A 25,441-nucleotide genomic window follows, 5' to 3' on the forward strand; every position below is an offset into this window, starting at 1 on the left:
CCTTCCTAACTTCCTATTTACCAACAGGCCTCCTGACTGAGCTCCCATTCTCCTGGTTCTACTGTGTTTCTGATGAGAAAGTCTGCCTTTGTGCTGACATTTCCTGCAATATGTAGTGCTGAAATTTGCAATAGGTGCTCTTCTGCCCAAATGAAAAAAAAAAAAAAAACTGTTGCCTGAGAAAACCTTTGATATCTTGCGCTCCCCATTTGTTTGCATATGTGACTACAGTTGCATTGTTGCTGAGACTTTTCACTGCTTTCCCTGAAAACATTGTTTGAAAATGTAGCAGAGCTAATCTTATTGCCCTCATCTCTAAACTACAGATGGACCATAACCTCTGTGACCACTGACCATGCACAAACTGTTCGACAATGAGCTCTCCATCCTAATAGTCAAATGTATCTAATCTGTATACTCTAGTGCAGTGGTTCCCAACCCTGGTCCTGGGGGCCCACCAGCCAGTCGGGTTTTCAGGATATCCACAATGCATGAGAGAAAATGTGCAAGTTATGGAGGCAGTGCATGCAAATCTTCTCTCATGCATATTCATTGTGGATATCCTGAAAACCCGACTGGCTGGTGGGCCCTCCAGGACAGGGTTGGGGGAACACTGCTCTAGTGGAATCCCCTTCTCTAAATTTGGGCTGTGAATTCAACATGAGATAGTGATTTACAATTTCATGCAAGGGGATTTGGATGTTGTAGCCCTGTTTGTGGTTCCCATCTCAACAAAAAAAGAGATAGTTCCATGGGCAAGAGCCCACTTTAGTTAAGTCTACGGTTGATGCCATAGTTCCAAGGAGACAAGTCAGTCTCAAGCCTTTGGGTTCTGCTGCTCTAAAATTCTTTCCACCTGTGTATGGATCTTGGATATCCGAGTCAATGAGCCTTTTGCACCAAAGAAATGACTGAATGAAGAGTGTCTATATAGAAAATGTATTTAGATTTTTTATATTCTGCTTTTCCGCACTTCAAAGCATACATCAAAGTGGATTACATTCAGGTACTATGGAGAAATACCTATCCTCTCAGGGCTTACAATCCAATTTTGTACCTGAGGCAACGGAAGGTAAAGTAACTTGCCCAAGGTCACATGGAACTTGCAAACTTCTGTTCAACCCTTTTAGATCCAAAATTGGTCTGAACAAGCCATCCTTTTTGGTATTTCCAAGTAAATCAAGTAATAACCTTGCAGTTACTTGCTGAGAGGGACTGAACATGTTGCTGTTAATAAAATGAACTTGCTTAAAGTTGTATGAATAGCTCTCTTTACTTGGGAGAGACATAATGAAATTATGAAGTTCTCCCTTTCAGGGTATGTTAAGACATCGTTCAAAACTGTTATGCTCTAGAATTAGGACCCACTGGTCTGTCGTAATGTGGCCCCACTCCATGCAATAAATGTTGAAGTCTGCCACCTTCAAAAAGTGGATCTGCAGATCCTCACTAGGGACTCTGCCTTGTTTTATTTAAATTTTATTGAGGATGTGTGTTTTTATGAATATTTTATGATTTTTGTTATCCACACTGAACTATGGTGGCTGATACGCAATGTCGCTGGACGATTTTTCCTGGCACCTTGGAAGGACTGAATCTTACCTCCTGCTCTTCTAGATTGTGTAATATACCACCTACTAGACTAATAACATCTGAAATCTCAGTATTGACTTCAGCCTGTTAATGAACACCTAGACATTCCAAACTTATCCTCAGGCAACCTCTGTGGTCTTCTTTCTCCCATGATTTTTACTAGTCTCTCCAAAAAGTTTACTCTTATTTATTTAAAGCTTTTTTATACCGGTATTAGTAGATACAACAGAACTGAAGTTGGAAGTTACATTTAAACATGAACCGGGGATGGGATTACATAGGAACAAAGAGAAATAGCAAGGAACTGGTAACAAAGAGCAACGGAATGTGTAAAACTAACAAGTCAACAATGTAACATAACTTTATACATGGGTATAAAGTTATATCTAACTATATCTAAATAAATAAGCGAACCTTAGACTACAAGTCAACAGCCCAATGTCAGAGCAGAGAAGCCTGCATGTTCCTAAAGATAGAGCTAGTGATCTGACAAACTGCCAGTTGCAGACTAATCTTGAATTCTCATCTTAATCTGTCGAATCCAGCACAAACAGCTCTTGCAGCATAATTTGAGAAATAGCTGCTTGTAAAGTAAACGCATTTGCAGAGAACATAAGCTTTAAAAAAGGTTCTCTTTCTATCTTGTGAGCCCTTCAAGGCTGCACCTCCCTCTATAGGAATGGTTGACCTCCTGGTCACAGCTGAAACCATTACATCCACCATAGGCTGAATAAGTAGCCACTGCTGTGCCTCAATAGGCAGGGGTATATAAAATGTATTAAAAATTGGCTTGCAATTATTTACAGCCCTCTGGAGATTCCCACTCAGCCAGCACCATAGATTCTATCTCCAGGTGCATGGGAAAAGTGGTTGAAGCTTTACACATTCGATTCAATACTGTGGTCTCCTCCACCTTACTTTCAGTTAATCTCAATGCTGAGATGATGTGAAATTAAGGCTCCCATTTCATCTTCATGGAAAAGCCTTATTAGAGCCTGCTCTTCACCTGCTAAATATATTTCTCTCTCCTCTAGGGAATCATAACTACTGCCTGTATAAACCTCATTTTGCTCCAAACTAGGTGCTCTTAACTTATGAGCACCAGTTCTCTTTCAATTCTGAGAGCTGCTTGAGTGGGCTGGCATTTGCTCTGCTGTGGATGGGATTGAGCACCTCCCAAGATTTAAGAACATAAGAATTGCCATACTGGGTTAGATCAAGGGTCCATCAAGCCCAGTATCATGTTTCCAACAGTGGCCAATCCAAGTCACAAGTATCCAAAAACATTAAATAAATCTCAAGCTACTACTGCTTAATAATTAATAGCAGTTTATGGATTTTTCCTCTAGGAACTTATCCAAACCTTTTTTTAAACACAGTTACACTAACTGATGTAACCACATTTTCTGGCAATTAATTCCAGAGCTTAACTGGAAGTGAAAAAAAAAAAATATTCGATTTGTTTTAAATGAGCTACGTGCTAACTTCATGAAGTGCCCCCTGGTCCTTCTATTATCTGAGTGAGTAAATAACTGATTTACATTAAACTTGTTCAAGTCCTTTCATGATTTTGTAGCCTCTATCATATCCTCCCCTCAGTCATCTCTTCTCCAAACTGAAGAGCCCTAACCTTCTTTAGCCTTTCCTCATAGGGCAGCCCTTCTTTGCACTTTCTCCATTGCAACCATATCTTTTTTTGAGATGCGGCGACCAGAATTGTATACAGTATTCAAGATGCGGTCTCACCATGGAGCGATAGAGGAATTATGACATCCATCATTTTATTTTCCATTCCCTTCATAATTCCTAACATTGTTTGCTTTTTTGATGGCCACAGCACACTGAGCCGACGATTTCCATGTATTATCTACTATGATGCCAAGATCTCTTTCCTGGGTGGTAACTCCTAAGATATACAATGTTAGGTTCTAACTACAGCAAGGGTTATTTTTCCCTATATGCAACACCTTGCACTTGTCCACTTTAAATTTCATCTGCCATTTGAAAGCCCAATCTTCCAGACTCGCAAGGTCCTCCTGCAATTATGCAGAGCCTGAAAAGCCTGAAGCAAGGACTTTAAAGAAAAAACCAAACTCTGGTGAGTAGTTACTAGTTGAAGGGTAAATATCTGAAATACTATTTAACTATTGACTACCCTCAGGGAATAAGACCAGGGGCTGCTTAGATTGTTCTGCATGATCAGTAATGGAGCTAGAAGCGGATTATATATACACATACATGCACACATATTTGAAATACTGTCTTAGTTGCGATCTCAATACAGTAACAGGCTGTGTCAAATGTTTCTTTGAAAGTTTGATTTTTTGAAAGCTCTTCTCTCTGGTGCCCCAGGAATGACAGATAGTTAAGCTCCTGCCCTGCTGAAGTGAGTTTGGGTCACAAGCCTGACAATGATAGTTTTTAAATCAGTCATTAACAGCTCCTGTGTCAAGGACCTTAAGTGCTCCATTTAAGCAATTGGTCCAGTTTTAATCTGACAGTAAACAAAAAAGGCTTCTAAAGCCTTACCTTGGACTGAATGTTTGTCCTGGACACTCCTCTCTTATTGCCTTTTTTTTTTTTTTTTTTTTTTTTTAAATACTTGGGTGAACAGAGTAATTGCCTCAAGATTGGCTTCTCTGATAGTTGAAGTTAAATTTACCTGCTAAGTTTTGGGCTCCTATTACTGATGACAAAATACAGGAGCATGGCCAGACAAAGCAGATGAGGAAAATTCTCATCTTTAGAATTGGTTAGCAGGCACCAAACTGGTTCTGTTTGATATATCAAAGAGAAATGGCTAAAAATGTAAATCTGAGGATATGCCTGAGCCAATATCTGTACAATCAGAGGTCCAAAACAAACATAATGTAAATAACTTATACTTTATTATACAAAACATTCTCAAAAAGGTTTTTTTTTTTTTTTTTTTTTTTTTAAACAAGCGGACCACTAACATAAGAAATTGCCATGCTGGGTCAGACCAAGGGTCTATCAAGCCCAACATCCTGTTTCCAACAGAGGCCAAACCAGGCCACAAGAACCTGGCAATTACCCAAACACTAAGATCCCATGCTACTGATGCAATTAATAGCAGTGGCTATTCCCTAAGTAAACTTGATTATTAGCAGTTCATGGACTTCTCCTCCAAGAACTTATCCAAACCTTTTTTGAACCCAGCTACAATAACTGCACTAACCACATCCTCTGGAAACAAATTCCAGTGCTTTATTGTGCGTTGAGTGAAAAAGACTTTTCTCCGATTAGTCTTAAATGTATTACTTGCTAACTTTATGGAATGCCCCCTAGTCCTTCTATTATTCGAAAGTGTAAGTAATCGATTCACATCTACTCGTTCAAGACCTCTCATGATCTTAAAGACCTCTATCATATCCCCCCTCAGCCGTCTCTTCTCCAAGCTGAACAGCCCTAACCTCTTCAGCCTTTCCTCATAGGGGAGCTGTTCCATCCCCCCTTTATCATTTTGGTTGCCCTTCTCTGTACCTTCTCTTGTTACTGGCGTAGTAGTGGACCCTTGGGCCGGCCTGGCAGAGTGGGATGGAAGAAGAGAACGACACTCTGCGGAGAAAGAGTAGACCGGAGGGCGGTGTCAGGTCACACAAAGATCCGAAGTCTTCACCCTGGAAGCCTGAGGACCCCCCCCCACCGAGAGGAGCTCGTGAGGTCCCAGGCGGCTGGGACTTAGGAGAACCAGAGCACGGAGGAAGTTGAGACAGTCCGAGGTCGAGGCGGGCAGCAGAAGCAGAACCAAGAACAAACCGGAGTCAAAGCCAGGAGGACCAACCAGGGAGGATGGAGGCACAGAAGGCAGGCAGGAACTGGAGCTGGAACACCGGGAACAGGATCAGGACTGGAACGTCAGGAGCCGGAGCAGGAACACGAAAGCAACTAGCACTCTAGAAGAGGAACCTCGTTGCAAGGCAGGGAGAAGACAACGATGCCGGCTTAAATACTAGCCGGCGTCTGATGTCATTCAAGTGAGCGGGCTGCGGTCTGGCGGGAAAAGCCTTTTAAATTGGGCTTCCCCGCGCACGCGCCTAGAGAGGGAGGGGCTGGATTCAGAGTCTCGGCGGTGTCTCCCTCGTGGAGAAGCCACCGTGAGAAGGCCCGACCCGGACCAGCAAGGCGCGCCTCTCACTGCGGGACCCCAGGAGACCCTGAGCCACCCTAAACTGCCCGCTGCAGTCTCCGGAGGACGGGAGGTAAGGGCCCGGTCGCAAGACTTGCGACCGGGACCGCAACATTCTCCATCGCAACTATATCTTTGAGATGCGGCGACCAGAATTGTACACAGTATTCAAGGTGTGGTCTCACCATGGAGCGATACAGAGGCATTATGACATTTTCCGTTTTAACCATTCCCTTCCTAATAATTCCTAACATTCTGTTTGCTTTTTTGACTGCTGCAGCACACTGAGCCGACGATTTTAAAGTATTATCCACTATGATGCCTAGATCTTTTTCCTGGGTGGTAGCTCCTAACATCGTGTAACTACAGCAAGGGTTATTTTTCCCTATATGCAACACCTTGCACTTGTCCACATTAAATTTCATCTGCCATTTGGATGCCCAATCTTCCAGTCTTGCAAGGTCCTCCTGTAATATATCACAATCCGCTTGTGATTTAGCTACTCTGAATTATTTTGTATCATCTGCAAATTTGATAACCTCACTCATCGTATTCCTTTCCATATATATATATCCAAATACACCACATCTACCGGTTCACCTTATCCACATGTTTATTAAACCCTTCAAAAAAAAAATGAAGCAGATTTGTTAGGCAAGACTTCCCTTGGATAAATCCATGTTGAGTGTATTCCATTAAACCATGTCTTTCTATATGCTCTATGATTTTGATCTTGAGAATAGTTTCCACTATTTTTCCTGGCACTGAAGTCAGGCTCACTGGTCTATAGTTACCCGGATCACCCCTGGAGCCTTTTTTAAATATTGGGGTTACATTGGCCACTCTCCAGTCTTCAGGTACAATGGATGATTTTAATGATAGGTTACAAATTTTAACTAATAGATCAGAAATTTCATTTTTGAGTTCCTTCAGTACCCTAGGATGCATACCATCTGGTCCAGGTGATTTGCTACTCTTTATTTTGTCAATCTGGCCTACTACATCTTCAAGGTTCACAGTGATTTCATTCAGTTCGTCTGACTCATCACCCCTGAAAACCTTCTCCGGAACTGGTATCTCTCCAACATCCTCATTAGTAAACACGGAAGCAAAGAATTCATTTAGTCTTTCTGTGTACATTAGCTACATAATTGTAACATTATTCCCTAAATCATGCACATATGTTGCTTTAAATCCTCATATGCATTCATACTTTACATACCTTTTATCACACATACCATCCACATTACACCTTCATAAAACATCGCCCGATGTATATTAAAATCTTATTCCCAAATAGGTTGAAAAATCATTGTGCGCTTGATAATTATCTGTACTTGTTTGTGTGTGTTTTTTGTATACTCGACTGTCTGCACTCCCGACGAGAGCCTCGTTTCACCCCACAATTCAGTCGAGTATACAAAAAAACCACATACAAACAAGTGCAGATAATGATTTTTCAACCTATTTGGGAATAAGATTTTAATATACATCGGGCGATGTGGATGGTATGTGTGATAAAAGGTATGTAAGGTATGAATGCATATGAGGGTTTAAAGCAACATTTGTGCATGGTTTAGGGAATAATGTTACAATTATGTAGATAATGTATGCAGATTGTTAGTGGTCTGCTTGTTAAAAAATACCTTTTTGAGAATGAGTTTTGTATAATAAAGTATAAGTTATTTACAGTATGTTTGTTTTGGACCTCTGATTGTATTGATGCCATGAGATATTTTCAGAGGCACTGCATGGTGTATTTGCCTGAGCCAATATCTGATCATCCAAGAACTGGAGGCAGAAAATACTGGCCACACTGGTTCAGATCTGGATATATGAACTAGTGATGTAAATAAAGAAAGACAAACCAAAACAACCCAAGAGCCAACTCTGCCTCCAGTTGTTGGAAGGGAGATAAAACCCATATGTCCTTTGCTAGTGTAGTAGAATGAAGAGGAAGATCCTAATATTCAATCAGCTTTGAAGTTCACTGTCTTCTTTTTAAATTAAAAATTATACATTGTTCTATCATCAATTTCTTCATAGCATGGGTGTGCATTATTGGTTCAATAAAGAGCAGCTGTGCCTGATCCATAAGAGCACAAATGTAAGTGCCCAATGGAGCAGTGGGTATGAAACAGCACTTTAAGTTCTTTAAAAAAATAAAATAAACGCTGATCTAATCAAGTCACAAAAGCTCTCAGCCAGTCTTACACCCACACCAGTCTATGTCTCATGCAGGGGGAAAAAAAAGCATACAAAAACAGTAAAAATTTAAACTATACATTCCCCCACTACAATCCTGTCCCACTGACAAGTGGCAAGTTAGGGATAAAACCCCAGCTCTCCCATGCACATAATTCAAGGCCTGGGCTTTTTGTATACATGGTGTAACCTGCTGAGTTTATGCCACCAATCCCATCCTTTCCATATATGAGCCCAGTGCCTGTGCTTTTAAGCGGAGGGATGATAAAGTGAATTTAAATCCAGCAGCTAAGATTGTGACTCAGGAGAGGTTATCAGTTAGAAATTTTAATCAATAATACATACTCTGAAAACAGCTTTCGGTTATGCAATGCCATATCTATAGAATTTATTACTCCCCGATAGCTGTGTTCTGTCTTCCTATTTGAGTTTCAGGAAGCATATAAAGTCTTGATTGTTCGAACAGGCATTTGTGCCTTGATGATGTTCAATTCATTGATCCTTTCTTTCAGTGTCAGATTGGGTATTACTGTTTGTGTTATACTGTATGCTGCAAATTTTGTGTTTTGAGATACATTTTATTATACCAGCTTTGAGAAAGTGACTGTGAAATAAATAAAAAGGAATCATTTTCATTTCATCCCCTTTTTCAGGTTCTAAAATATCTCTTCCCTCTGCTGATTCCTCTATACCAGAGACCCATAAGCAAGGTGAGAAAACTACTTTCTTTTTATAATGTAAAATACAATTAACATTTAGAAAACAAAAATCCAAGTTTATGCAAACGTGTACCAAAATATCAGAAAATTACCTGCTGAACCTACCCCCTGAGCTACACAGGAAAGTGGGGCTTCTGTTTGTAATCCTTGAACTTAATGGGGTTTATGATTGCATAAGGATACATGGATGGTTAATAGTGAATTAACAAATTACACATTTTTTGCCTTCTCTTCATTCAAACCCAGATTTTTTTGGCAAATGAAAACAGACACCCACAGTAGTCATATAGGGGTAGATTTCCAAACCGCGCGATTTGGCGTACTTTTGCTGGCGCATCAGGCGCAAGCAAAAGTACGCGGGATTTTAGTAGATACGCGCGTAGCTGCGCGTATCTGCTAAAAACCTGGATCGGCGCACGCAAGGCTATCAATTCCGTATAGCCGGCGCGCGCCGAGCCGCACAGCCTACCCCCGTTCCCTCCGAGGCCGCTCCGATTTCGGAGCGGCCTCGGAGGGAACTTTCTTTTGCCCTCCCCTCACCTTCCCCTCCCTTCCCCTACCTAACCCACCCGCCCGGCCCTGTCTAAACCCCCCCCTTACCTTTGTCGGGGGATTTACGCCTCCCGGAGGGAGACGTAAATCCCCGCGCGCCAGCGGGCCGCTAGCGCGCCCGGACGCAACCTGGGGGGGGGGTCCGCCCCCGGCCGTAGCCACGCCCCAGGCCCGCCCCCGGAACGCTCCCGACACGCCCCGAAAACGCCACGCAGTTCGGGCCCGCCCCCGACACGCCCCCTCAGAAAACCCCGGGACTTACGCGAGTCCCGGGGCTCTGCGCGAGCCGGTAGGCCTATGTAAAATAGGCTCACCGGCGCGCAGGGCCCTGCTCGCCTAAATCCGCCCGGATTTAGGCGAGCAGGGCTCTTAAAATCCGCCCCATAGTATGTGATTCTCTAAGCTCTAGTCTGATTAACTCAATCAGGACTGGTCTCAATGAACATTTTTGTATCAGAATTGTGTCTTGTGGTTAATGGAAGTTGTGCACCTGATGATTCTTACTAAATGAGGTGTTTCAAACTCCCAACATGTAAAAGGAGAAGAATGCCTGTGCAACATAGTTTTAAAGGGAAAATATGCAACTCCCTCCAATTGGTAGTTTACCACTTACCATCTCTCTCTTCTAGGACAAAGGGTTCACTGTCCCAACCATCTTCCAGGTCTGCAGGCTGAACATCCAAGTGGCCATAAACACACACGGTCTTCTTGCCTGGATCACAACCTAAGCTGCCGAGGATAATTGGAGGAAGCGGGATCTCAGAGCCATCAGGGAGCTGAGAATTAAGCACACAACTGTTTTCATAGCCCAGCCATCTAAGGTATGTATCCATTGTAGTTGCTAATACACATTTGGTCTGACAATTTTAATGGTGCAACACCTTTAAAGAGCACAACTTCTGCATTTTTTTTTCTTTTCCTCAATATACCTTCTGCACTTTTTATTTACGCGCTCCCCCTCCCCCGCCCTGTTAATTGTATTTTCAGTCTTTTAGTTACAATGTAAACCGGTATGATGTTTGCATACTAATGCCTGTATATAAAAGTCTATGGTGGTGACAATACTGGCCAGTCTTCTATTTCCTGCCTAATATAGTCTAGTAGTGATAATCTTGCATCTCCATAACAAAAAAAAAAACCACAGGCTTATGACTGATTGCACCCAACTGGGTGGAAGTTTAAGAACCAAAATATTACCTAAACATGTTATATATGGTGTCCAAATGCTAGACATTCCATCTTATACATTCTTCTCAATTGTCTAAATTTACAGCATCATAGTAACCACTGGAAGGTGAATGTAAAAGCTGCCATCTACAAAAAAGCATGTATAGTAGTGTTGCAGTTCATAATCTCTCATGTAAAAGGGTACTAAGTGGTGGAAAATCCCAAAGCAAATAAGCAAGCTGCTGAATTCTGCATTTCCTTGGGCATAAATTCCCTCTATAAAAAAGGACAATATATTATGGAACAAAATGTTTGAAGCTGGCAGTTAGCCAAGTGCAACAAAACTAGCAAAGTTTCTATTCTGTTGGTGTCACTCAGTAAACCAGCTGCGGATCAGTGACTTGAAGAACATGCTTCTTCAATTTCCTGCAAACGCTACTTAACTTTGAACTAATTTCTGTGGCCAAAACAAGACCAGAATTATTCACCTGCATAATGGGATGAATATAACTTCAAATGTAGTGATGCAGGACGAACAGGGATGAGCATTTGTTTGAAACAATATTGACCATGTCATTTAATGTAATTTAAAAAAAACAAACGGGTTTTTCCTTCTATCATTTTTAGCACATACTATTTGCAAAAATGACTAGGAGGATCTTTAAACTGACCAATGTGGCAGTACTTTACCAGTCTTCAGACCAGCAGAGTGTCAGCCTTCCCTTTCTGCAAGCCCTCTGTGCCCCTATGGACCTCTTCTTCAAATAGGTGCTGGTCCAAGGTCCAATTTTGGCAGTGATTGTGGAAGCAGCAACTCATTTTCAAGGTGCATGGGCTGGGGACATGCTCTACTCCTAGCCACCAGCTGGAGCTCCGTGCAGAGCCCGGAAGCAGAACTAGCAGTGATTCAGTCCCTGGCCTTCATGCCTTTAGAGCGCATTGCTGCTGCTGCCACCATCATGATCAGGCCTCAGACTGGTCGCTGCGGCAAGGGTAGATGGGAGGCATTGATTATAGAGAGAGTGATAAGGTGGCCATTTTTTTTGGGTAGAAAGTTGACAACCCTAGAGGAAGCAAGAGACATGGAGAACTGGGTTGAGAGCAATACAGTAAAAGCTAGGACGGAGAGCAAGAGATGGATGTGGAGAGCAGGAATGGGTGACAAAAGAGGTGGGAAGGAATGGAGAAAGAATTGCCTGCCCATGGAAGTAGAGGTCAAGATTCTAATGGATAGATTGGAAGAGCTGGAAAAAGAGAAGAAAAAACAAAACAATATCATGAATTACTACAGTTTTCTGTTTCTCTCACTCATGAACTCATTCAGATTCTTGTGTCCCCCCCCCCCCCCCGGACAGAGTGCACCTTGCAAATCCTTTAGTTGCGAGGAAGGGCTATCATTGGCGACACTAGTTTGCTTTTCTCTCTTACCGTCTGCTTCCCAATGTCCACCAGCTCCGCGCAGCCTCCCAATCGCTTGATCTCCTTTGCAGCAACGTCCATCATCCTTTTGATTTCACTTCTCTTCGCAGGCAATGCAGACACGCTCTGGATTGCCACCCATTCTGCCAGCCGCTGTTTGTGTGATGTAAAAGCAATCACCACATTAAAATAAATTCCACATTGAAGAGGCAAGTGAGCAGACACTAACACATTGTTTCATTTATAGTATATAATGATATCTGGGTCTACTTACTAAAAATGTACAGGTTTCTTTTTTTTTTTTCCATATTTAAAAAAATAGTAAAATTGAATATTCCCTATGTTCTGAATATTTTCCCCCATCAATCAAGCCATATCGCTTTTCTATGACTTATTGGGGCCTTTTATTTCTTACAACAATGCAGTCCTCATTCTGCATGGCCTACTCTCTCCTTTGATCATGGGTGTGGATGGTGTATAGTGACTGAACGCTGACTGCTGAACTGTGGAGTATAGTTGGTTGGAGAAGAGCGCTAGGACTCTAGTGTGAATTTCCCATCCTCCCCTCATTATGGGAAAATAAGTAACTTAAAAAGGTAGTACTAATTCACCTCTCCATCCCCACTCCTCCCAAAGAAAAAAAACACACAAAGATTTTCCTAGAACCAAAATAGGAGAAAACTTTAAAACTGGGCTCCTTTTCTTTATTTTTAGTCAAGCAGTTTCTCCCTCTTCCTTTGGGCTTACATCACAATTGGAACAAGCATCTTCCAGTCATTTTCCTCCATTTTATAAGCCTCCTTCTCTTGTCTACTCCAGTCAATGCAACAAGTCCTTGACCAGTGGCCACAGGTTGTGACTGTTTATGGAACATAGTACACATGCACCACAGTTCTGCTCACTAGGTGTTGGCATTCCATAGTAATGACAGCAGATAAAGACCAAATGGTCCATCTAGACTGCCCAGCAATTTACTTATGGTAGTAATTACCGACCCATGTAGGTTATACCCATGCATTCTGTTAAGGGTAGAACCTGTTGTGCAATGACAGAATTCATTGCCCCTGGGGCCAAGGACACTGTCTCTATAGCATCCCCAGCTTTGGTTAGCTTGAAGAACAGAGACCAGGCTTGGAAACTCAAGCCAGGTCTCGCTCATGGCATTGCACTGCCACTGGATTTCTGGACCAGACCCCAGAGAGGTTGATTTTTTTTTTTTTTTGGACTGGAACTGGTTGAGTTTGATAATATTCAGCATCAAAAACAAAAGCACTCTTCCACAGAACCATCATTCTATACTTCCCAGCATGATCTGGGGAACCCACAACACAAATCATGGCATTGCTCCTTGAAGATATACCCCTGTTATGTGTAACAAGGCCTAACAGGAGGAAAAAACAACCAACTGCACCCAGAGCAGTAACACAAAGAAAAATTTATTTTCAAGTACTGCTGTTTCCCCCCTCCCTTCCCCCTGAAAAGGGGAAAGTCTGTCTTGCATAGCCCCAACTGCATAGGGTTGCTATCTGGCTTTGTGTCATAAGGACCAGGCTAATCCAGTCCTGATTTTACCTTATTGCAGGGATAGGCAATTCTGGTCCTCAAAGGCTGCCTACCCCTGCCCTATTGCATGCAGGGACTGACTATCCCATTGATTTACCTATGAAAATAAGATCTATTTTAGACCAGTCTGTCTGATTCCACCTGGTGCTGGTAGCATTGAACATTATAGGTCACCTCAGTAGGAGCCAAAAGAAAAAAAAAAAAGGACCAGCCTAAACAAAAATTCAATATAAACCAATATCATGCCCTCAAATAAAAAATGATAAAAACAGTACATATGGAAAAATCAAATGTTCACATACAAAACAAAATTCAGAGGGGCTGAGGGTGCTCAACGTCAGGCAAAAAAAGCATTCACTGAGCCAGCAGACACCACAACTTAGCGATCTGCTTAGAGGCAAGAGTGCACAATCACCTGGAACAGGAACCCAGAGTCCAAGGATGCATCTCTGTCCAGTTGCAGAAATGGTTTTGAAAAAGCCAGGAAGCAGCATGATCCAGAAGGCTGACAAGGAGGTCTCTTGCCTTTTATACCAGGGTCCTGAACATTGCAAACAAGTAGAACTCGCAAGAGTGAAAACCCTTCTACAGACTGAAAAATCTCACGCTACAAAAACTTTTGCTAGTTGGACATATTTTCAACGTCGACAGACAGGCTCCTACATTTCAACCGTGATGGTTCAATCAGCCCCTGACGAAGATAAGTAGCTTCAAAACACTGCAGCGTCAGGCTGCAGATAGAACTGCATTTTTGTGATTGCGTTCATTAATCCCTAAGATAAGCTGTTTGTCTATTTTGCTTACCTTGATTTAGAATAATTTTTTTGAAAATGGCCGTTTTATTTGCAATTTTTAAAAAATTGTCTTAAAAAAACCCACCAAGGAACTTGCCATTCCATCCAGATCGATGATTATAAAAATCATATGGCACTACATATTTGTATATGAGCAAATAAACTCACCAGTGAAACAAGGTGCAGGGTCAGTACCTTTTTGTTTATGAGATTTGTTTCATGGAAAGTATTCTTTTCTAAAATAAAAACAGGAGTATATTGATTTTGTTGAGTGAGATTTTTTGGTGTCTAGGGACCTGGACATGGCATGCCCAAAAATTAACATGCGGATGAAAAATGTAGCCAGAACTGCAGAGGATGATTTCCAAGGAAAAAAAAAAAGGGGAGGCTGCAGTTTGGTGCAAAAGAAAAAAAAAATGAAACCTGTCCACCTGCAGAAGGGACAGGAGAGTGAGGAATCCATAAAACAAGCTCAAAAATTCATTGTACTGACAGCATCATTCAGGATTCTCCAAGCCCAGGTCCTCAATGGGCCTTGAGACATGGTAGGAATAGGAGGATACCCACTAGTGGTCCTCACACTCAGATGGCAGAAGAGCATCCTGCCAGATGGTCTATCGGCAGGAGATGAAGTACATACATGTAACATGAGTGAGTTGATCTTTTGCATTGACATGTACAGAAATATGTCAAGAGTAAATTCTGTCAACCTGGATGGGAAGGCTGAGGGGGTTCTTGGGGCTTGGAGCTGATGCACTGGGCTCTGACTTGCAAGGGGGCATCCAATGTGCACAGCCCTCTCAAGGGAGGAGTATTGTTGAGTGACAAGCTGACATGAGAAGTTGCTAGACCCTAAGATGGGCTACAGTCTCAAGAGATCACTGTGATTCTACCCAAAATAAGTTGGCAGCACACCACAAGGGACTAACATACTCACAACCAGGTAAGGGTTATATCGCAGAGGCTTGGATAGGTGTTCTGTGCTTAATGTTGCCATGGCTTCTATCGATATGCATTCCAGGCTCTTAACAGATTTTGATCAAACCTGCCGAAAATCTTTCAATGAATACAGAATAGCTGCCAGTCATGTAGATTGCACAATTGGTGAAGATTTTCACATGCTAGTATATGCATAAAAGAGCCTCTGGAGGGTCTAGAAGCAGAAGGTACAGTCCAGGGTTTGAACTCATATCAGGCCCTGCCCAGTTTCTCCCAATGAAAGGCTCAGAACAGCTGCAGAGACTTCCCAGCCCAAAAGAAATCTAGCAACTACCTCTGGGTCCAGGCCAGAAACTCAGAGGAGATGAACCAACCATTGTCAGAACATGCTTTTAAACCAGCTGGTTGATCACCAAAGCCCTTCCCCTGATGGACAGCGGACTGAGCAAACACATGATCTAAGGCACAGAATCACCTTGTTTTCACAACTCATGCCAGTTGATATAGATTGTGGCCTCTGCAGTTAACAGGTAGATTCCTAGGCATTTCAGTGTCTACCTGCTCCATTCCAGACTGTGGAAGGCTTTGGGAAGCATACCCACCTGCCATCATAAGAACCTAGTTGATCTTTGCTGAGAATGCAGCAGAGAACACCTGTTGGCATGATTTCATCCTCTCCAGATCTCAGGCCATATGCTGAGAGAGTCACTGCAAGTTGGGTTCCTGCAGCACAAACAATGTGAGCCTCCTAAGCAACAGGGGCATGAAAGGCTTAATGGCCAGTGCATACAGTTGCCCTGTCAAGAGTCACCTTTGGCATTCTCCTTCCCTGCCCGGAGATGCTGTTAGGGACTAACTGATCTTGAATTCCTGTACAGCTCTGCAGAATGCCTTATGAAGAAGTTCCACAAGATATGGGCTTAAAAACAACATGCCTGTAGAGTTTGTATAATGTAACCATGATCCACCGTTTTGAATGCTTTCTCCTGATCCAACACAATCAGAGCAATCAAGTGAGATGGATCAGATCCTGGACTGGGACGATATTATCAAATATAGTTAAACCTAGGATCATGTAAGACTGGTCAGCGTGAATCACATCAACTATCTCAGTCTTAAGCCAAAGTGAGATTTCTTTGGCTATGATCTTATAATCTGTGCTGAGCATGAAGACCAGGTGTATGTCACACTGCACATTCCTCGTTAGGTAGTTGAGTTAATATTACACAATGGCATGACAGCAGTAACTGCCCAGTCTTGAGGGCTTCTTCTAGGACCCAGAGAAGACCAGTCCCTAGCTCACTCCAGAAATGACGACAGAATTCCATGGTCAGCCTGTCAATGCTCTGAGACTTTATTGTAGGGCATCAAATCTAGGGCTTCAGAAAGCTTAACTAGACAGACATCTGTCCAGCCACTCTGTCACCCTGACTAACCATGGGAAGGTCCTCCCTTAAAATCCTGCATGCATCTGGGTTGGCGGGATCCAGAAAGATGATTGACAAATAGAATTCTCATGCTCTGGATAGGTGAGGAGACCCATCTGTAGATAGCAAGCATGCTATTTTTGGCTCCCTTTCTCTTCTCCAACCCATATAGTAAGTATGAACCACGATCCATCTTTCCAAGGATTTGGATGCCTGACTGGATATATTAGGCCCACAGTAGTAATGCTCAGCTAGGTCCCAGTGGGTGCATTTCTTCTCAAAGTATAAGCTCTTAAGATTCTGCCTGCGAGTCCTCCATCAACTGTTGGTCAGATGCCTCCACAACCAGGTAATCTGGCATCCAGGGCCATGCTGCAGATTTCACATGCCCTAAGCTCCTTCTTTGAGGATATGGAATCTCTGCAAGCAAGATCCAAACCACCAGTGACGTCTCCAGCACCTTCACCACCGGCGACGACGACTCCTAGACCAACTGACCTAGCCAACTTTCCATCTCCTTGCCTCCCTCCCATACTCTCTTGTATATAGTACTTTATCCTAGTTCTCCCTTTCTTATTTCCTACTCCCAGTTAAGGCAAAAACAAAATGAGACAACCTTATACCGTGGAAAGATTTATTATTTGTATTACAAAGCCCGACTCCGGCCGAGTTTCGCCAATTAAGGCTGCATCAGGGGCTAAAATTAAAAAACATTTTTTATTTAGGACATTAATAAAAAAACACCATATCTATATAATTCTCTTAAAAGGTTATTTAAAAAACTCACATGATTGCTGATATCAAATAGAACTACAAAGGTGGATTCTTTTATCAAATTTCAATCTAAAATCAAAAGTTATAAAAAATTATAATAAAAATTCTTACACATTTAGATCAAAACTCAATTATAATTGAGAATTATATAGATATGGTGTTTTTTTTATTAATGTCCTAAATAAAAAATGTTTTTTAATTTTAGCCCCTGATGCAGCCTTAATTGGCGAAACTCGGCCGGAGTCGGGCTTTGTAATACAAATAATAAATCTTTCCACGGTATAAGGTTGTCTCATTTTGTTTTTGCCTTGGCTACGTGGGACTGCCTTCCGATTTGTTTTATTGGCTACTCCCAGTTAAGGCATCCTTGTTATAATGTAACTTTATGCTCCTTCAAATTGTCTCTTGTTGATTGGTTGGTTATAGTTACTGCTTAGTTCGATGTAAACCGAGTTGATTTGATTTGTATCAAGAAAGTCGGTATATAAAAGCCTTTAATAAATAAAATAAATTCTGGGTCACTGGCTGCAAACAGGTGCTTTAAGATCAAGCACTTCTCCCTTAAGCTAATTGATTCCAGCATCGAACTTCCTATTACTGCCTCTGGTCCATTCTTCACAGATGATCTATAGTCTGATCTTCCTTACATCCCACCACTGTCTCAGTGAAGAGAAGTCCAATCAAAATTTATGAACTGCATCATCAAACACTGGTCCTCCAGCAAAAGTTGTTAAAGTGCCAGTAAGCAGTTTGGGGCTCTGATGATTCACATTCTGCCATCATAGTCACAGCATTAACTGCGACAGCCTAATGGCACTGAACAGAGCTCACGTATTAAGTGATTTGACATATAGAGCTTGTTGATTCCAGACAGGGACACCCTACCCTCTCTCACCCTTAGAAAGGTGAAGGTATCAGATGTTACAGGTTGATGATCTCCTGCTTCTCCCTAATCAACATCTGTTAAGAGCAACTACCTCAAGGCAGCTGATGAAGGCAGGTGTAGCTCCTGGCCATTTGTGTTCAGGGCCTCGAGGGCGCAAGAACCATACCCTCATCAACAGCCAAGATATCAAGATAGCAGCTCTTCAGTTGGGCATTGGCCTATGTGCTGGGCCCTATCATCCGAGTGCAGGCATTTAGGAAACTGATTCCACTCTTGAACCAGACCCTGATGTGCAAGAGTCTTCCTGAGCATCTTAGGCTAAAATATTTCTATGAAGTGTCACCACCCCAAAAAATATAGCAGTGAGGTAGTTGAAAGTGACACTGCCACGCCATTACAACAGCTAGTTGGCTTCATCTGCCAGGGAGGCGTGGGTCTCCTGCAGAAAACTCACAGCAAACCTCTCTTCACACAAAGTTACATGGAGCCTCCAAAAGCTCATCCTTTCAGCAATTGACATTAAATGTAGCTATGCAAAAAGTCATCCTATGTCCTTCATATTCTCAAGTCTTTACTTGAATGATGCAAATCAGTTGTAACTCTTCCATAGATGGACATGTTCACCTGATCCAGAGATTTTGGTGAGATGGTTGGCCCGTAATATGGCCCAGACTGATCACTGCAGCTTTTCTAATGTCTGGCCACTTCTCCAGTGCCAACTACTCTTTCTTTCTTAGGTCCATGATCTCCTCCAGGAACTGGAGTCTCTCTTATGCAGGAATGATGGAACTCTAAGAGTCTGCAGGCTCTGTTCTACCTAAAGACTTGTCATATAAATGGCTGCCACCCCCTGCTTCTCCACTGTTGAGCATTTTGAAGCTCTTCACTTGATCGGGGAGAGTCTTCCTTCTCAGCTTCATTTTAAGCAGCCTTTCATTAACCTGAGATGGTGTCAGTTTTGCGGGACCTGCAATTTGGAGGCACTGAGTAGGTGCCTCTAGAACTGAGGAAAATGCTTCCAGCAACATGACAAATATCTACTCCTGGGGGAATTCTGCATTACTGCGCAGCATTTGTGCAGAATCTCCCCCTACGTAGAATTGCCAAATTCTGCGCAGAAAAGGCAGAGGAGACCCCAGCATGCCACAAATGGAGAGTGCGCCATTCACAGCGAAGGCGGCCTCCACGTGCCGCGAACAGAGTGCACGCTGATCTTGGTGAAGATGAAAGCCCCTGCATGCCTCGGGACACTCTCCACTCCCGGCAATGATGAAGGCCCCGGTGAGAGAGAGAATGTGTGTAGAGAGGTGTGTGTGTGAGAGGAGGGGGAAGGGTGTTGTGCTTGAGTGTGGGTGCCAGAGAGAGGGAGCCTATGAGGAGATTGTGAAGGAGTATCTGTGAGAGACTTAGAGCTGGTATGTATGAGAAAGGGATCCTGTGTATGTGAGGGTGCGAGCCTGTGTATGTGTGAGAGAAAGCGCAAGAGCGCGAGACATAGGTAGCCTGTGTGAGGATGTATGCGTGAGAAAGGGAGCTCGTGTGGGTGTGTATGCAAGAGAGTGACCCTGTATGAGGGGGTGTGTATGTGCACTAGAGAAAAGGAGCATATGTGAGAGAGGGAGGGACAGAAAGGGCATGTGTGAGGGGCAGTACTGAGAATGGGGTCAAACTCTAGGAGTGGCAATAGAGTGGAAGGGGTTGAGCCTAGAAATGGAGGGGAGAGATACTGGCAGGTGGAGGAGTTGGGGCCTGCTAGGGCAAAGTGGCCAGGGGAGTTGGGAGAGAGAGTGTGGAAGGGACACTCTTACAGTGAATTTCTAGAGAAATTCTGCATCTTTAAGTAATTATATTTTAAATTAATACAGAAAAAAGTTATTACTTAAGGACTGTCGTGTAAATTGTGTTATTTTGAGCAATATAAAGTTTGCAGAATTTTAAGTTTTTGTGCACAGAATTGCACCAGGAGTAAATATCTCAAATAGGTCATCCAGAGTCATTATCACTGGGATCTCAGGAGATTCCCTAGTGAGCAAAGGAGCAACATCCAAAAAGAAATTGCAGGTGTTACTTCCTCTTGCTGCAGCAGTGGATACTTCTATGGAACCAGTCTCCATGACCAGGGATCTCAGAGTCTAGCGACTCTCTCTCTCAGCCATTTCCTCTGGCTCCTCCTCTCCTGAGGCCAAATCAGCCTTGCTAAGTAACATCTTCAGTATCTGTGACCGAAGTTGGACCTGGCTCGCCACCTTGGCCAGATGGTAATCTCTCTTCCTCAATCACTGAAGGCTTGAAGACCTGTGGTTTGGCAGTGGTGGCTGGTGCACAAATTAATGTGAAATATAATAGCAAGAAAGAAAAGAAAAAAAAGTATGCCCAGGAAACTAAAACCTGCCTCTCTCTAATCTAAACTCTAAAATTAAAAAAACCTCAGAATATGTGTGTACGTGCATGGGTAAGTGAAAATTATTAGAAATAAAAAAAAAAAAAGTTGATATGGATGAAGGGAGGAGAGGTTGTAGTTAGGAAACACAGGGTAAGCCAGAAAACAGTCTTCCCTCTAACAAATGAAATAAAAAAAAAAAAAAGGTCAGGCTTGAATCCTCAACAAAAAAAATCAAAAGAAATATGTGGAAATTAAAAAGGATAAGTAAATGAAAAAGGTTTTGGAAAAAAAAAAAACCCCACTTCGGGTGATGTGAACAGAGCCTCTCACGGATGCAACTGGGTAAAACCAGGTCTGGATTAGTCTGTTCCATATCACATGGAGCCAAGTGGCAAGTCTGATCCTGAGCTCCAAGAGAATACTGGGAAAGACTGGAAGAGAGTGCTTCTGGGGAAGTTTCCTGATCTGCAGACACTTAGCATGTTTGATTTCATTAAAATTCAGAAATTAGAACTTAAGCAACAAATCCAAGCAGAATAGATTTGCTGTGGGTATTAGAGTCCCTCTGAGAGAAATAGGGGGTCACTCTCAAGCTAGAGAGAAAAAAAATGATGCCTGGCAGGTCCCAGCTGGTGGGTCTGTTGGTGACTTGACAGGCATATGTTATTTATACTAGAAAGCTACCCTTGCATGGGCAATTTTCCTTAACACACCAAAACAGAGCCTGCTCTACACAGTACATATCCACATCACAGTCCTATCAATAGGACTGCACACTGTATTCTTAATGGAGACTTTTAAAGCACTATTTACTTATTTTTTTTAAATAATGATACAGTATGATAACTGCATTTTAAAATATCCTTGAAGACATTAATGCTGCAATTATAGAACTTTATGTAGTGCAAAGTACACAGATAAGTGTAATAAAAACAATGCAGAGTTTCTCTACAGTATGGCCAGTATAATCAAGCAGTGAGTCAAATGCTAAGTGTCCATACAAAATGTATGCAACTGTAACAAAACAGTTTAGACTACATCTTTAATAATAAAAGCTACATTTTTCACCAATTTTTTTTTTTTTAATTGCAATACAAATTAAGAAGCTGAAATAATCATGGAGAAAAAGAACAAGAAAAATAATTGAGAAGAAATATTTAACTATGCATCTCTGCGGATCACTGGGCTCACTTCCTCTCCAACTAAAACACACAAGCAACAAGAGAAGAGCAGGCTAGTTTTCAAGAAGAAAGTAAAGAAACACAGAGGAATACAAACTGGAATACGTCTGCCACATCTGGTCCTTACCTGAATGTAGAGTTCCTGGTGCTCATCAATATACTTGAACAGTGCCGGGAGGACAGGCATTCCCAGAGGTGGAGGGCAGGACTGCATTTGCAAGCTCTGAAAGAGGAAGGAGATAGCAACGTGTGAGAAAACCCTTTTAGCCGATTAAGCAGCTGACAGGAAACCACTTCCTCCAATCCAGTCTACTGAAGCTCCACCCCTGGGCCAGGGAGCTGAATGAGGCAGCAGATTGTAGGAGGCTGGAAACATCACTGGGAGAATCATATGACAGGAGGAGGGAAGCAGCGTCAGCTGATTTCAGATACATGAAACTTGCTGGGAAAGACAAAAACACTGTGCTGACGCAGTAGGCAAGATAAAGCAATCCCTAATATTTCATTAATTCAAGCAGAACTAAAGATCAAACACGTTGCAAGTGTTGCCTTTCTATTGTTTAAGCCAATTCATTTGAATAAGTCTTAGGTGTATGCAAAACGAGCACAGCTCTCGGCTGCAGCGGAACGCCAGGTCTCAGCAAGAGTTTTGGTGTTCTAGCTTTTAGAAAAACAAACAGCGACAGGAGTGATTTCATTACGAACCACAGTTGAGACAGAAACTGCACAATTAGAATACAAGTTGTACGTGCCCGGGTGGGACAGCTGCTGCTGTTGCAACCGGATGCTGACAAGATGGTCAGTCTGCGGGCAAATTTCCAGCTGGTGCTTTTTTCTCCTCTGGCTGAGTTGGGGTTTACTTCTTCCCTACTGCCCAGCTGATCTTTCTTGTGAAACATAGTAAGCAGTAGGGACCAGGGTTGAAGCAACCTCTTAATAGAATACAGGAAATGTATAAAGAGCATTTTAATAGTGATCATGACAGAGGGAGATCATAGCTATGTATAAATGCCACAGGTAGCCATGGTGAGTGTTGTTATTCAGAATGAAGGTTGAAAAAATGAAACAAGGTAGGGGTATGAGGAGTTGTGGAGGGGAGAGGAAGGAAGAGGACTAAAGAATATGGAGAGAATAAGTATATGCGGTACAGGAGAGCATGAAAGGGGGATGTGGGCTGATCCAGTTCTAGTTTGACCCTAATCTTGAAGAGACAAGGTACTGATGTTTCAGGGGTGCCATAGTAGCTGTAAAGTGGCACTACCACCCGCAGAGCTCCATATTTTGTGAAACGGGATTTTTTTCATCAATCCAATAAACTAAGTCTCCACCCTTGGCCATGAAGAATGCTGTTCTTCCTGTTTGCACAGAGTCACTAAGCTCAAGCTGGCTCTGCCCCATTACATTGACAGTCATTCCAGTTTCTTTACAAAAGACTGTGTGTTTGAGCTCCTGAGTTTATATTGTATGCCCATCCACACTGTTTTCTTTGGTTTAACTTCATAACTTTGATATATTTCAGTTCATTTTCAGTTGAGGTATCACTGAGTCTCACCAAAAGGTCACGTTCTCTTAAGGGTCGTTCCTCTACAGAGACGGAAACAACTGGATACTCTAGAACAGCGGTTCTCAACCTTTATAGTTCTGTGACCCTTTTAATACAATTCCCCACTATGTGGCGACCCCAACCGTAAAATTATTTTCGTTCATAGGCCTAAGCAACTGTACTGTATATACTGTATTTTCCGGCATATAAGATGACCCCCAACTTTTACAGTTAAAATATAGAGTTTGGGATATACTTGGCGTATAAGACTACCCCTCTTCCAACGCATTCCAACATTTACAGCAGGAGGGAGTGACTCGAGGAGTGAGGGCGCGCTGCTTGATTGGCCGGTGCTGGGCAAAAGGGGCTTGCTTTGGCAAGCCCCTTTTGCCCAGCACCGGCCAATCGGGGAGCGAGGGAGCGCAGAATGAACTTTTTTACTGCATCCGGTGAGGGGAGGGAGTGACTCGAGGAGCGACAAAAAAACCCGTATTTCCGATGGTCTCTTAGGCAACCCCTAGCAAATCGTCATTCGACCCCCAAAGGGGTCACGACCCACAGGTTGAGAACCGCTGCTCTAGAAAGACCTCTCATGTTAAAAGATTGTGGCGTCTGCTTCTTAGCCTCTGGCAAACGAGGAACAGGAGATTAGCCCCACTTACTGGCCAGCTTTTAAAACTTGTTCCCAAACAGCAGCAACCTTGAAAGTACAATTTGGTAAGGTAAACCTCAGAGGCAGAATCAGCTGACCAATTTCTCAGTCATAACTGATGCCTGGCTGCTACTATGGAAGCCACTCCTTGGGCTGAAGAGCGGACGAAATCACAACCTGCATCTGCCAAAAAAGCAGCAGCTGGCTCCATAACTGCCCTGGAGCTCATCCCAGAGTCATCGACCTCCTAGGACAGAAGCAAACAAGATCAAGCCATCAGGGAACAAGAAGAAGTGATCTGCAAGGTCACTGCCACTGCATCAAATGCTTAAGGATAGTCTCAATTCTTCTATCATGAGCATCCTTCAAGGCCGCTCCTCCTTCCACAGAATAGCGGTCCGCTTGGAGACTACACACTTAAGTGCATCCAACTTTGGAAAACGTAAACGCTCTCTTGCCACTGGATCCAGAGTGTATAGGCCTTCCAAAACCCAATCCCCAACTATAGATAGGTGAGCCTGACTTCAGTGCCAGGAAAAATCATGGAAACTGTTATAAAGAATAAAATCACAAAACATTTAGATAGTCATGGTTTGATAGGGCACAGCCAACATGGATTTACCCAAGGGAAGTCTTGCTTCACAATCTCCAACATTTTTTTGAAGGGGTGAATAAACATGTGGACAAAAGTAAACCAGTAGATGTGGTGTATTTGGATTTTCAGAAGACATTCGACAAAGTCCCACAGGAGAGGCATCTAAGAAAACTAAAAAGTCACGGGATAGGAGGCAATGTCCTTTTGTGGCTTGCAAGTTGGTTAAAAGACAAGAAACAGAGTAGGAATAAATGGTCAGTTTTCACAGTGGAAAAAGGTAAAGTGGAGTGCCTCAGGGATCTGTTCTTGGACCAGTGCTTTTTAATATATTTATAAATGATCTGGAAAGAGGTACAACAAGTGAGGTGATCAAATTTGTGGATGACATAAAATTATGCAGAGTAGTGAAATCTCGAGCAGATTATGATAAGCTGCAGGAGGACCTTGTGAGACTGGAAGATTAGACTTCCAAATGGCAGATGAAATTTAACATGGACAAGTGCAAAGTGATGCATATAGGGAAAAATAACCTTTGCCATAGTTACACAATGTTAGGTTCTATCTTAGGACTTACCACCCAGGAAAGAGCTCTATGTGTCATAGTGGATAATACATTGAAATCATCAGCCTAGTGTGCTGTGGCAATCAAAATAGCAAATAGAGTATTAGGAATTATTAGGAAAGGAATGGTGAATAAAAAATGGAGGATGTCATAATGCCTCTGTATCGCTCCATGGTGAGACCGCACCTTGAATACTGTGTGTAGTTCTGGTCACCGCATTTCAAAAAGGATATAGCTGCACTGGAGAAAGTACAAAATAAGGGGCATGGAACAGCTTCCCCATGAAGAAAGGCTAAAGAAGTAGGGCTGTTCATTTTAGAGAAGAGATGACTGAAGG

General features: G+C 42.6%; 1 protein-coding gene across 3 annotated transcripts in view; it reads right to left on the minus strand.

Annotated features, from left to right (window-relative positions):
* Positions 1-25,441, minus strand: part of LOC115085173 (cytosolic non-specific dipeptidase-like) — a 139,831-nt gene that overhangs the window by 86,863 nt on the left and 27,527 nt on the right. For all 3 annotated transcript variants that reach the window (XM_029590876.1, XM_029590875.1, XM_029590874.1), the window contains exons 2-4: positions 21,880-21,975; positions 11,815-11,958; positions 9,832-9,995 (exon numbers count right to left, since the gene is read on the minus strand). In XM_029590876.1, coding sequence (XP_029446736.1) covers positions 9,832-9,995; positions 11,815-11,958; positions 21,880-21,966 — 395 coding nt within the window. In that variant the 5' untranslated portion in view covers positions 21,967-21,975. The remainder of the gene's footprint in view (positions 1-9,831; positions 9,996-11,814; positions 11,959-21,879; positions 21,976-25,441) is intronic.

The sequence above is a fragment of the Rhinatrema bivittatum genome, chromosome 2 (assembly GCF_901001135.1).
Source record: "Rhinatrema bivittatum chromosome 2, aRhiBiv1.1, whole genome shotgun sequence".
Lineage (NCBI taxonomy): Eukaryota > Metazoa > Chordata > Amphibia > Gymnophiona > Rhinatrematidae > Rhinatrema > Rhinatrema bivittatum.